Genomic DNA, 13,231 nt, shown 5'->3' with positions numbered 1-13,231 from the left:
GAGACTAACCCCATCTTAATTAATTTCCACGACTGCTTCCATTCCAGTTTCCATCTGCAGCAGCCCAGGAATGTCAGCTATGCGAGTCAGTCATGTAAGCAAGCTGTGTGGAGCTGCTGATAAGATAGCTTAAACTCTCACCTCTTCTTTCTTCTCCTTCTGCTCTCTTCTCCTCTCGCCTCCTCTCCTCCTCTCTTCTCCAGAATACCCATAGATAAACATTCAACAAAACTCCTCTCATTGTTATGGAAACCAGCCTCTCCTACAACCTGCTAGATACCTATTGGGTTCTAGAATAAGAATTTGGATAAAAGCGTCTGCTAAATGAATACATGTAAATGTATTCCTGTGTGCTGGTTTGTAGGTTATGTTCTGTATACGGTGTAAGTCTGGGTGTGACAGGTGATGACAGCCAGGCAGTGTTTCCTCTGGTGTCTCTCTTCACATCCTGCCATCAGACATAAGAGAGGGTGGACCCTACCCCCCCCCCCCCCACACACACACACACACACACACAGGCCTGTTTCCACTGCTGGACCTGCTCCTCCAACTCTAGTATCTGACCCACAATCTTCTCAAGTACTTCAGTTCAGTGTTTGCTCACCTAACCATTTCAGTTTCTCCTTTCTTAGAACATTCAAATTCATTCGTTGTAATCGTCGTGAGGAAAATTGTTGTTGTCAAGTAAAGATCCACTGCTTGCTCACACGTCCAAACACACGCAGCCACGTCATGTGACGGGCATGTGCAGCAGCAGTCTTGGCAGCCTCGATGAAGCTTCAGAGAACCAGAGATTGAATCAGTGAAGCTTCAGAGAGCCGGAGATTGAAGCAGTGACAAAGCACAGCGAGGCTTACACCAGGACAGGCGTCAATGATTCATGAGAGACTGAAGTGCTGCTCCGTTTGAGCTGAGGGGAGATGCTTCCATGAATACTGTACAGCATAGTTACATGTCAGTACACACACACACATACACACACACACACAGGCAAAAGATCCACACGCACACATTCCATCCACACACACACACACACACACACACACACACACAGGTGAGGGAAACCAGCGCAGGGCTCTGACTCGTGAAAAAGTTATGTGGAATGTGCTGGAGGATTGCAAGGGTGGGGGTTGAGTATGCTGTCAGACCAGCCTGTCTGCCCTGGCACCTGCATTCCCAGTCCCATCTCACCCCCCCCCCTCCCACATGCACCTCCCTGCCCATTATACAGCACCCTGCTGATACCTACCAGCATTCCTCCAGTTCTAGTCTGCCTACCCAGCATTCCACAGGGCCAGAGTCAAACGCTGTGACACGGTAACACACACACTTTGGGCATGTTCCTTTTCCGTGTCACGCGGAGGGCTGGCCGACTGGGCCAGCCTGCTGTCTTTTGTGTTGGACAGACAAAACAAGGAGACAGGCTGTTAACAACTCAATCTGCAGTTGATTAATGACTGTGTGACTGTTATGGAGGGACTTCAACAGAGAATGTGATAGTCTCCCTGGGCTTGGCTATGTATTGTATGACCATGACCCAGAGATATGGAGATGTGGATCTATACCGGTCAGACACAAACCCAGCACTGTGTTTCTGCAAGTGGTCGGAGCCAGTTGGACTGGCTGGTAATTTAGCTAGGGCAGGTGTACAATGTGTGTGTGTGTGTGTGAGGCGTGTGTGTGTGAGGCGTCGGTGTGTGTGGTGTATCCCCTGGCCTCCCGGGAGACTGACAGGCTTGAACACATTCCTGTCCTCTGTTGTTCTGTCTCTTCCGGCATGACAGGATCAAGTGGCAGCCGGACAACAAGGGAAGGTGATTGGCTGACTGCAGGAAGTCACCGTCTCATGTGATGGCTGTTTTTCTCCCTCATTTTCATATCTACTTGGTGAGTGTTACTGTGCTTCCTCCTGACTGAGATCACATGGACGAGGACTTGAGTGTTACCAATGCAGCTAAAAGACCCTAAGGAATGACTGTATGTCTCCTGTTTCCTGCTCTTCTGTTGACCAGGCGCAGAGTGAACAGATATCTATGATATCTGTAGTCAACTCATATACTGTATGTATGCATTAGCAAAATAGCAGGGTGTACTGGTAACAATAATACTAAGTTGTGTTTGTTACAGAAGCTGGAGGTGGAGTGTGTGTGTGTGTGGGGGGGGGGGTGTGGGGGGGGGGGCAGGAACAGGTGGTGAGAAGCTCCAGGTGAAGTTGAGAGTTACCTACGAGTCCTGAGAGAAAACAAATAGCCTGAAATCTGAGTTCTGCCGCCGGAATGTAAAACGTCACCTGGTCACCATGGAAACCTGTTTGCAACAGCTGCTCTTTGTTCTCCCTCCGAGTGTGTGCGTGTGAGTTTGTATGTGTGTGTTTGTGTGTGTGTGTGCGTGCGTGTGTGTACACGTGCAAATTCCTGTATGTAAATGCATGACATTGAGTAAGTCCTAAAGGGGTGAGTTGGTGAGAAATGTCAACAAGATTTGTCTCGCTATGAATCAACACGCGTCACCTACAGTACCCGAGAGGGGGGTGAGGGGGGTTGAGGTTTGGAGGGGGGTGAGAGACGAGAGGAGGGAGAAGGAATTGGGATAGAATGAAATATATCTATTTACAACAACTCTGTTCCTAATAGAAGAATTAAATCATGACTCGGTTCCCGTGACGGCTGGTTCTCTCTACACACCCAACGTTGGATTTATCTACACATCTAACACCGCCAAGTCGTATTCGAACTCTCTGATCCTCAAACGTCTTACTGTCTTCAAACAAACGTGGTATGTGCTTGATCTGTGACATGTAGCAACTTTGCATGCCCTCTCCACATCGAGTCATCAGTTTCCACCTCCTCTCCATGTCAGCTGCTCCTCCTAGTGGACATCATGTGGCACTGCACCATCATCACTGCAGCTCTGCAGAGAATGCTGGACAATAAGTGAAAAACGACAGATTCAGAACCAGATGTTCTGTGTATCATTCTGTGTAGTGTTTCCTAAACATCCAAACATTCACCTCAGACCCCAATGACATGAGTTAGCACCAGTATGCTCATGTTCGAGGATGTCATGGACTGGGGTTGGCTCAGTGGTAGTAAGGTCAAGAGGTCACGGGTCTGAATCAGGTGACGCCCCTAACACAAAGGCCCGGGTTGGATTCCGACTCACATTACAAATCTGCATGTGTTCCCCTCTTCTCTCTCTCTCTCTCTCTCTCTCTCTCTCTCTCTCTCTCTCTCTCTCTCTCTCTCTCTCCCCCTCTCTCTCTCTCTCTCTCTCTCAGGCTCCATCCACCATGGTTCTCCTGGTTCTCCTGGTTCTCCTGGTTCTCCTGGTTCTTCTGGCGTAGCCTTTTTACCCTGTTGTTCATCAAATTCTCCTGGAGCATATTGAGAACTATGGTTGGATCTCTGGCATGTCAATACAGTGGCTATTTAGCTTTTCTCTGACACGTTTTTCCTTGTCTTTTCTGTAAAACTACTCAAAGTAACATTTAACATTTCAAGTTCAAGTCTTTTATTTGTCAGGTACACAGAACAACACAAGGTCAGACTGGGCACTGAAATTCTTAAGACAAGACAACGCAAGCACCTGGCATAACATAACATATAAGTACACAGAACATAATTTACATCTATGCTGATTTTAAATAGGTGAAACTTCCAAAATATACATATAGCAATAAATAATCGACAATACTAACCCTAATACTAAAACTTCCTAAATTACAGATCACAATACATAATATACTATTCTAACCCTAAATGCACATAAAACCTATTTTAACCCTATAACCTATTCTAACCTAAGTGGAGTACTGTACAATAGTGCAAAAACGCAGATCAGTGACTATGTCAATGACCATACAGGAGCCTGGTGGCGAGGTACAGTGTGGTACAGTAGTGCAATGTTACTGATAGTGCAACCAGTAGCTGAAAGTGACATGGTATAAGTGATTAGTTTGCAGTAAATCAATGTCCATATCAGTGTCCAGTCAGAAGCCTGATGGCCCTTGGGTAGAAACTGTTGTCAAGTCTGCGTGTGCGCGACCGGATGCTGCGGTTACAGCTGCCAGAAGGCAACGGGGTAAAGAGACTGAAGGATGGGTGGGAACAGTCTCTAAGAATCCTGCCGGCTTTCCTGAGGCAACGTGTGTGGTAGGTGTCCTGTAGGGCTGGGAGCTTCCTGCCGATCATGAACTCAGCAGAACGGACCACACTTCGTAGGGCCTTGCGGTCCCTGTCTGTGCAGCTCCCATACCACACAGTAATACAACCAGTCAGAATGCTCTCTATAGTGCATCTGTAAAAGTTACCAAACTTCTTCAGTCTCCTCAGGAAGAAGAGGCGCTTATGGGCCGATTTGACCACCTTGTCCAAACAGACCAGGTGAGGTCGTTGCTGATGTTCACCCCGAGGAACTTGAAGCAGCTGACCTTCTCCACTTCAGATCCATTGATGAGTAGGGGTGCATGTTCCTCCTCCTGCCGCCTCCTATAGTCCACAATCATCTCCTTGGTCTTGCTGATGTTGAGAGAGAGGTTATTGTCCTGACACCATGATGTCAGGGTGTCAACCTCCTCTCTGTAGGCTGACTCGTCACTGTTAGAGATGAGGCCCACGATGGTTGTGTCGTCAGCAATCTTAACAAGGAGGTTGGAGCTGTGCGTTGCCGCACAGTCGTGAGTGAACAAGGAGAACAGGAGAGGGCTGAGCATACAGCCCTGGGGGGTACCTGTGTTGGTGATCAGTACAGATGAGGTGCGGTTACCAATTCTCACCACCTGTGGCCTACCCATCAGGAATTTCAGGAAGTGGAAGATCCACTTGCAGAGGGAGGTGCTTAGTCCCAGGTCCACAAGCTTGGAGACCAGTCTGGAGGGGATGATGGTGTTGAATGCACAGCTGTAGTCAATGAACAGTATCCTCACATATGTATTCCCCTTGTCCAGGTGGGAGAGAGCGGTGTGCATAGTCAGAGCGATGGCAGAGCGATTTGATTTGTGTGCAATACTAGCATACAGTACCAGCCTGTCTCAACTCGTCAGACCTGTGAACATGGTCCAGTAGGCTTCTTGGGACCGGTGTGGGTTAGGCTGACAGAACAGGGAAATCTATATGTTTATTTGATGAGGAGGTCAAACAACACTTCAGCCACAGGTGTCAAAGTGCATGAGTTGAACTTTGGACTCCAGGTGACGCTCGAACACTCCCCCATCAATCTGGTACTTCCTCATTCCGGCACACACCTATAGCCAGAACATTCTTCCCATATATAGTGTCTCCGAGGTGTCTCAGTGGGGTGAGGGTACTGTCTGTGGCAGGACTAGTGGCACGTGTTCTGGGCGACATCTGGTGGGATCGGTCTATTTCCTGGGGGAACTGGTCTGGTGGGACGGGTCTATTTCCTAGGTCAACAGGTCTGTTGGGACGGGTCTATTTCCTGGGTGACAGAAGCAGCCCCATGGCATCTGGTGTGGGGAGCAGTGTTCTGGTGACGGGGGCCAACAGGGGCATCGGTCTGGAGCTTGTCAGGCAGCTGGCAGAATCCACCAAACCGCCTCAGCTGATCTTCGCTGGCTGTCGAGAACCAGAAAGAGCTAAGGTACCCATGCATGTACATAGGTCTCTGATGTGGACTCCATGACATGTTGAGCAAAACCCCCTCTTGGTGGGACCTAGCAGTGCTGCTGCTGACTGACCAGGCCTGACTTGAGTACAGGTAATTAATTCAATCAGGAGAGACCTGGGGTGAGTAAAGTGACGTTTATTTACAGAATGGTAAATGTACTCCAAGTGTTTGGAGCTTAGACCCCATGGGGAATTATTGATTCTAAAACTGGTTGTTCCCATCCTTGATTGTGATTGGCTACATCGCGTTCCATGCCGTTGTAAAATCCAGCATAACCTCACAGGTTGTCCTCATAACATTCTTTAACATTCCATATTACTGCGCATCGAATATTTCAAATTGAAAAAGACGGCAAAGATGTCCATCTGGCTGTTGCGTGGCAACAATTTATGTAGGAACTATACTTTGTAGTAGCGGAAGAATGACGGTTTATTATAAAACTATTTTGTTTCTAATTGTTTTTATTGATGAAACCATATCAAATATTTGTAGTAACAGTTTTAGAAAAGCAAGCCCCGCGAGTCCGTGGTTTACGCTGATTGTAGAACAGGTAAGGGGGTTTTCGGCACTTCGCTTCGCGTCGTGCCTAACAACTCCCCTTACCTGTTCTAAAATCAGCGTAAACCACGGCCTCTTGGGGCTTGTTGCTTAATCAAAGGGCACCTGCCCAGGATCCGAAGAAGAATCCCCCACGGAGTCCAGACCCTGGTGACCCAGCCAGAGGAGACAAAGAACAACGACAAAGGCACCGGGTGGCAACGGGGAGGTGGAGGGTCGCGCACTTGATAGCCTGGGCAAACTACACAGAGAATCATATTTAAAAGCACGGCATCATTGTGATAGGCTGACGGCTACGAGAAAGATTTGACAGTGTTAATTGATCGACGAGAGCGCTAATCGATACTGAAACCCAGACGACAGCCCGACATAGGGAAGAGGGAAAAGAGAGCGTTGGCGGGGGGAGTAAGTTGTGAAACATTATCCACTATGCCCGAGTGCTGGGATCGGTCTTGCCTGACTGAACTTGCGCTAAGGTTCATTTAGTCCAACATTTACAGGATGCATCTCTGTCCAACTATAGGTAGTAGAGCCTGTGATGTACAGTAGCTATGGTTGCCGTGGTGCTGTAGTATTATGGTTTGTTTGACCCTCGGACCTTTATTTCTTCCTGTCTGCAGGATCTGCAAGAGCTGTCCCAGAGGCACCCGCAGATGGTCATCATAGTAACACTGGGTAAGGGATGTGGGTGATGTGATGGAGGAGGAGGAGCAGAAGGGTAAAGTAGGAGGGGAGGGAGGGAGGGAGGGGGGGGGGAGTTGGGAGGGAGGCTTCAAATTACTTTAACTTAATGTTATTTATAATCCAGACCAGTCATACAGAGGAGACTCCACCCATACATGTGTTTGATGCTGCACTTAAGATAGGACGTTGGTTTTTCTGCACTGTACTATGTAACACGATAGCTGAGATCTCACTGTAGCACTGTAGCTGAGATAATGTTATTGTTCTTTGTGCCTGCTGGCTGGAATGTGGTTCTTTTGGGTCTGGTACATGTACACCGTTCAACAATGCACTTTTGATCCTTGATTTCATGTTGTTTCTATGAGCACTATTTGCATATTGCTTTGGAGAAAAACATCTGCTAAAGGAACAAAATGTCAATGTAAAGTCAGCCCTCTGCTGGTCACTGAATTATCACAGCTGTCTACAACAGATGTGCCTGAATTTAAACATGTTCCTGTTCTGGCTCAGTGTGTGAATCTGGGCTCATGTCTTGTGTTCATCCCAATAGTTTTAACTGACTAATTGGGAATATCTATATATAGATATTCTACTATAACATACCGTAATCCTGCTATGCTTTTAAGCGCCATTGTTTTTCCTTAGATTAGCCTAAAATCCTAGCCTGATGTTGTCATACTTATAATTCTAGTCAGAATATGAGTCTGAAACCGTTCCGTTGGGGTGTGAGTATGGGGTGCGTTTCAACCGAACCCAGAAAAAAAATGCCTCTTCACTCAATTGGATAGACCTACAACCAATCAAAGCAACGTAATATGTTGTTTGTTGAAAACAAATTCAAGTGCTCTTTGGTGACGTGGTTGATTACGTTACTGTTGATCATCTGTCCATTATCGTATAAAGCCCACCCTGACAATTTGATTGGTTCGAACAGCCCCTGTTCGGACATACTTTTTCCCAAAACTTGCGATCCCAGACCCAACTTCCCCGCTAAATTGGGCTGGCAGCTAGGCTACTAACATACCGTATGTTGCGTAATTCCGCAAATGACGTGTTTTGACAGGAAAACGATTCTCCTGCAATTGCGTTTGATGGAATGCTGTTGTTGGCAAACTCACCAGTGTGTCACATCCTGTGTCCCAGACGTGTCGGATGCGGCCAGCGTGTCGGAGGCCTGCCAGCTGGTGTCCACCAGGCTGGGGGACGCAGGCCTGAACCTACTGGTGAACAACGCTGCCGTTAACCGTCCCATTCCCGGCAGCCTGGCGCAGACGGGCGCCGACGACATGATGGAAGTCTACCGGACCAACGTGGTGGGGCCCATGCTGCTCACCAAGGTCGGTGCCCGCCCCTCCGCCCCTCCGCACTGCAGTCACACATCCATACATTAAAGCTGTCAACCATGAGAGGCGGGATATCGCCTACTAACTCGTGGGTTGTGCTGCCGTCATAGACAGGACGAGCACCAGAGTTAACCACCAATAATAGATTATACTTTTGCACGTTATGAGCAAGTATGTGTAAAAGGGATTTACAGGGGAGGGATTTGAACCTGCAACCTCTTGAATTGCACTGAGCTATACCCGGCCCAATGTCACAAGTACTAGCCGACTCATCAGTATTCTTCGGTCGGTTATGGAATCAGAAACATGCCTCCTCATCTCTGTAAACTACATGTCTTGACTGTCTCTCCTACAGGAGTTGATGCCTCTGCTGCAGAGGGCAGCAGCTCAAGGTTCAGAGTCAGGGTTGTCCTGTCGAAAGGCAGCCATCATCAACATCTCCACGTTGATCTCCTCCATTGAGAAGTGCTATGAGAGCTTTGTTATGGCGCCCATGTACCCCTACAGGACAAGCAAGGTACTGCGCCTTCTGCACTACCGCACAGAGCAAGTGGGATGGGAGAAGGGGATGGGCGTGGGGTGGGCAGGGTGGTACTAAAGCAAGTCACTGCCCTGTGTTTCCTGCATGTTGATGGTCCTCAGTGCTGTTGGTCCTCCTGTCCACCAGGTGGCGCTGAACATGCTGACCCGCTGCCTGGCAGAGGACCTGAGGAAGGACGGCATCCTGGTGACGGCTATCCACCCCGGCTGGGTCCAGACGGATATGGGCGGGTCACAGGTTAGCGGAGGGGGCTCAATGAAAGAGAGAGAGAGAGAGAGAGAGAGAGAGAGAGAGAGAGAGAGAGAGAGAGAGAGAGAGAGAGAGAGAGAGAGAGAGAGAGAGAGAGAGAGAGAGAGAGAGAGAGAGAGAGAGAGAGAGAGAGAGAGAGAGAGAGAGAGAGAGAGAGAGAGAGAGAGAGAGAGAGAGAGAGAGAGAGAGAGAGAGAGAGAGAGAGAGAGAGAGAGAGAGAGAGAGAGAGAGAGAGAGAGAGAGAGAGAGAGAGAGAGAGAGAGAGAGAGAGAGAGAGAGCGAGAGAGAGAGAGAGAGAGAGAGAGAGAGAGAGAGAGAGAGAGAGAGAGAGAGAGAGAGAGAGAGAGAGAGTGCGTGTTAAATCGTGTCTTGTATTGTCGGCTGTCCATAAGCCAATATAGGATCGTAAATTAAATGTAGCGACAAGGGCCTCCAGCCCCCCTGCTGTCAGCTACCAGCTGATGGAGACGTCAGACTGGTGCACTACAGTGATAAGACTGACCTCAGCTAATCACAGCCGTTGGGTCATCTCAGTCTTACCTGATTGGTCCAGAGAGAGAGAGACAGAGAGAGACAGACAGAGAGAGACATAGAGAGACAGAGAGAGACAGAGAGAGACAGAGAGAGACAGAGAGAGACAGAGATGTGAATGGAATGCTTCTAATTCAATTCAATTGAAAGACAAAAAGAAAGAGAAAGACAGAGAAAGGTAGAGAAAGAAAGAGAAAGAGAAACTCAAGGTTGATATGTATGAAAGCGGCATGGCTTCAGCACGCTAACGATCACATCCGCTCGGTTGCTGACAGGCTCCCCTGCCAACGAAGGACAGCGTCCGAGGCATGCTGGGAGTGATGTCATCGCTCACGGAGCAGCACCGTGGGACTCTGTTGGACTGGGAGGGTAACAGCATCCCCTGGTAGCAGAGGGACCCACCCAGAAACACAGAGGCCTGACGAACACTGTCTGTTCCCCCATGTCAAGCTCCAGTCGTGATCTCATCCAGGCTTTCTGCTGGCATGACAGAGCTTGTCTTCCCTGAATAAAAACCAGCCTCAATACATGTAGTCCTTTTGTCGTGTCCCTTGAAACGGTGTCCGTTCAGGAGGCTGTGTGTGTGTGCGTGAGTTCAAGGAGTGTGTGTTCTCTGCCGTCTGCTGCTTGTGGAGGAGGATGATGACTGTCCCGCTCAAACAGACCGGAGAGAAGGAAAACAGAGAGGGGACAAGCACCAACGGAAGCAGGATGGAGAGGATGATGTGGAGATGGAGGGGTGAGAGAGGGGTCGTGAAACAGAGGCAGTTTTCCGCTGTGTTACCCTGTATCCCTGTTCTCTGACTGTCCGTAGTGTGTGTGTGTGTGTGTGTGTGTGTGTGTGTGTGTGTGTGTGTGTGTGTGTGTGTGTGTGTGTGTGTGTGTGTGTGTGTGTGTGTGTGTGTGTGTGTGTGTGTGTGTGTGTGTTTTAGGGGTCAGGGCAGGAGAGACAGCTCTACTGGCAGTGATGACTGCTGGCAGGAAAAGGTCTTGAAAAACTGCTGATTAAGAGAGAGGATGAAAGACTGAATAACATACTCTAATCCTGCAGTATGAGACAGAGTGTTCTCTTTTCCAGCCCAGACCACCTCTATCTTTAAAGAATACTTGGCTTAATCATTTCAGACCATGAAAATAATCATACGTTTGTCTTTTGTTCTTGTATCCGTGTCCCAGTTATTCATTCAAAGATGTGTAGTTATGTCATTGATTACATATTTGACATCTATGAATCCAATTATTGATGCTTTGGTCTCCTGTGGATGCTTGATGTGGTTCACTCAATAGGTCAAATGGGCATATGGACAGATAGCTCGAGAGGTGGGATTTACATGGAAAGTTACACGAACTGGATTGAACGGTAGAAAAGCTTTAGGCTAGTACATCTTCTTACATGTAGTCATTTACCAGACGATCTTTTCCATATTCTTGACATGTTCATCGTTTTTTAAATTTTTTAAGCAAGTAGCCTAATCGAAAACTGACAGGCAAAAACCTTGACTATTCACTGGTCTATGGAGGCGTTGTTTTATATCCCACAGACGACAACAAGTGAGGTAGTTTCACTGCGGCTGATTAGAGCGGATCAATCACAAGGGGCAGTCGGCAATGTAAAGAAAGGGAGATTTAATTAACCTGAGGCTTTACTTGTACGCTTGCTGTAGAACAGTTAAGCTAGACAGTAGTGAAGGTGTTTTTTTGAGTAGAGATTTCGGGGATCTAGCAGATCGGTGTCAGTTGTGAGGCTGGAGAGATCATCCACGCGCTCGAGGAAAGAGGTGTGACCACAAGCGCGCTGACGTTTCGGAGAACCGAGTGCTCGCTCTTGCATGCAGGTTGGAACTTGGATGGAGGGCTAAACTGAACTTGAAACATTCTTTTGGTTCTCCCTTTTTTTTGCCAGACAACATTTTCTCGCTCGTAGGACTACAATAAAGGTAAGATAGAACATCTATTATGTTGTCACTGTAGATGACGTCAAAAAAATCGAATGTTTCAAAGTTCCACATACAAAGCTGATGTTTTACTTGGTCTAACCAAATCCACAGAAAATATCTTAAGGTTTTGCGCGTGATGTATCGGTATCAATGTGGCTGTGTGTGTGTTTACAGTTTGTGTGTGTGTAGGTGTGTGTGTCGGGGTAGGAAGGGAAGGGGGCAGAGGAGTCACTGCCGGGTGTGTTAATCATCAATTTGGTTCACTCTCGGTATCCATCACCTTCTTATCTCTCTCTCTCTCTCTCTCTCTCTCTCTCTCTCTCTCTCTCTCTCTCTCTCTCTCTCTCTCTCTCTCTCTCTCTCTCTCTCTCTCTCTCTCTCTCTCTCTCTCTCTCTCTCTCTCTCTCTCTCTCTCTCTCTCTCTTTCTCTCTCTCCCTTATGTGTGCTCTGGTTGTACAGACAACAGACAGTTTGGGAGTTTCACAGTGGAATAGATTACTAATACATTTCCTCAACTCCCTTCCTCTCTCCCCCACATCTCTCCTTCTCGTTCCACACAGTACTTCTGTACTTTCCCATCCTTCTCCTCAGTCGGTCTCCTTTTGCCCCTTCCCTTCTCTCACATAACCACTCTCAGTCCCTCATTGACATCAAGACCAAGACACGGACAAACTGGAGTTGTTTGTGACACTACTCCACATTTGAACCAGGGTTTACAGTGTAATAAAATGCTGTTTGAGACCTCCTGTCTAACCAGGCCCACCCTCCTTCCTCAAACACACTCCCTTCTCCCAGGGGCACCCAAGGGGCAGTGCTGGAATGCCAGATAGGTGGATACCGGACGGGTGAAAAAAAACACTGGGACGTAGATCGTTGGTTTCGAAAAAAAGATATATTGTGTATTGATGACACATGTGTGTCAGAGAAAGTTTGGCCTGATCTCTCAAGTCCATAGTACAGCAAACACAGCAGACAGTGTTTCAGTAACAGCGTGCTGCCTTGTTCGTGGTAAATAAGGCTGACAGACAGAAGCCCAACTGTCAATCTGCAGCTGGCACTGTGGTGGTGGTTGGTTGTGGAGGTGGAGTGAATGTGGTGGTTTAGGGGTCGAGATTAGATGTCCCCGGTGTAGTGGTTTTCTTGGGCTTTGAGTTTGGTGTTGGTTGTTATGGTGACCAGAGTCAATCAGTGTCCTTCTGGCCATTCGAAGGATGATTGTTGACTTGGTCTGAATGAGTGACTAGTTGACCCTTGACCCATAACAACAGGCTGACCTGGACTGAAGCCTTTTATGTATCATTCTCTAATCTCCCTCGCTCTCCATCGATCTCGTTCTTTCTCAGTGCTCACCCTTCTCTGTTGACTCCATCCAAATCATCTCTGCCCTCTTTTCCCACCCATTTCCCATCCACCGCTCTCTCTCTGCCTCTCTTCTTCTCTGCCGGTCTCGAGGAAAGTTGGCAGGAGCTGGTCTATTGTGTGGGAGAGGCGGCTGTCCAAGGGTATTCAGGATGTGTTTATTGGTTCAGATGAGCCGGGGCTTTGGGGTAATGGATAAAGACATGACCTCACGGCAAGAATGAGGCAGAGCAACTTGAATGTGTTTGTGTGTTTGACAGATTTACGATAATGCGACACCTCGGGGCTTCTGTTGGCTAACAAGCCTGCGGTTTAGACTTGTGTGAAGCCAGTCTTGTGTTGTGGTACAATATGTAATGCTGTGTTGTGTTGAGGGGTGTGAAACCGTGTCGTTGTACGATGG

General features: G+C 48.0%; 1 protein-coding gene across 1 annotated transcript; it reads left to right on the top strand.

The window, feature by feature from the left end:
- The first annotated feature begins 5,282 nt into the window (after positions 1–5,282).
- LOC146258360 (uncharacterized) lies at positions 5,283–10,058 on the top strand. Its single transcript, XM_084672518.1, has 6 exons — positions 5,283–5,598; positions 6,804–6,858; positions 8,011–8,204; positions 8,566–8,727; positions 8,878–8,988; positions 9,807–10,058. The coding sequence occupies exons 1-6, from the start codon at positions 5,458–5,460 to the stop codon at positions 9,918–9,920; spliced, it is 777 nt and encodes a 258-aa protein (XP_084528644.1). The 5' UTR covers positions 5,283–5,457; the 3' UTR covers positions 9,921–10,058.
- Positions 10,059–13,231: the final 3,173 nt, after the last annotated feature.

This window comes from Hypomesus nipponensis, chromosome 14 (genome assembly GCF_054491055.1).
Source record: "Hypomesus nipponensis isolate SF chromosome 14, ASM5449105v1, whole genome shotgun sequence".
Classification (NCBI taxonomy): domain Eukaryota; kingdom Metazoa; phylum Chordata; class Actinopteri; order Osmeriformes; family Osmeridae; genus Hypomesus; species Hypomesus nipponensis.
The sequence above is the reverse complement of the archived record's forward strand: the minus strand, read 5'-3'. Positions and strand labels throughout refer to the sequence as shown.

What these genes read in the sequence shown, in the direction of transcription:
- LOC146258360 (XM_084672518.1), top strand. Translation starts at nt 5,458, where the DNA reads ATGGCATCTGGTGTGGGGAGCAGTGTTCTGGTGACGGGGGCCAACAGG. An exon ending in GGTCATCATAGTAACACTGG is followed by an intron (nt 6,859 to 8,010) that starts GTAAGGGATGTG and finishes CCTGTGTCCCAG; the next exon opens with ACGTGTCGGATGCGGCCAGC. An exon ending in ACCCCTACAGGACAAGCAAG is followed by an intron (nt 8,728 to 8,877) that starts GTACTGCGCCTT and finishes CCTGTCCACCAG; the next exon opens with GTGGCGCTGAACATGCTGAC.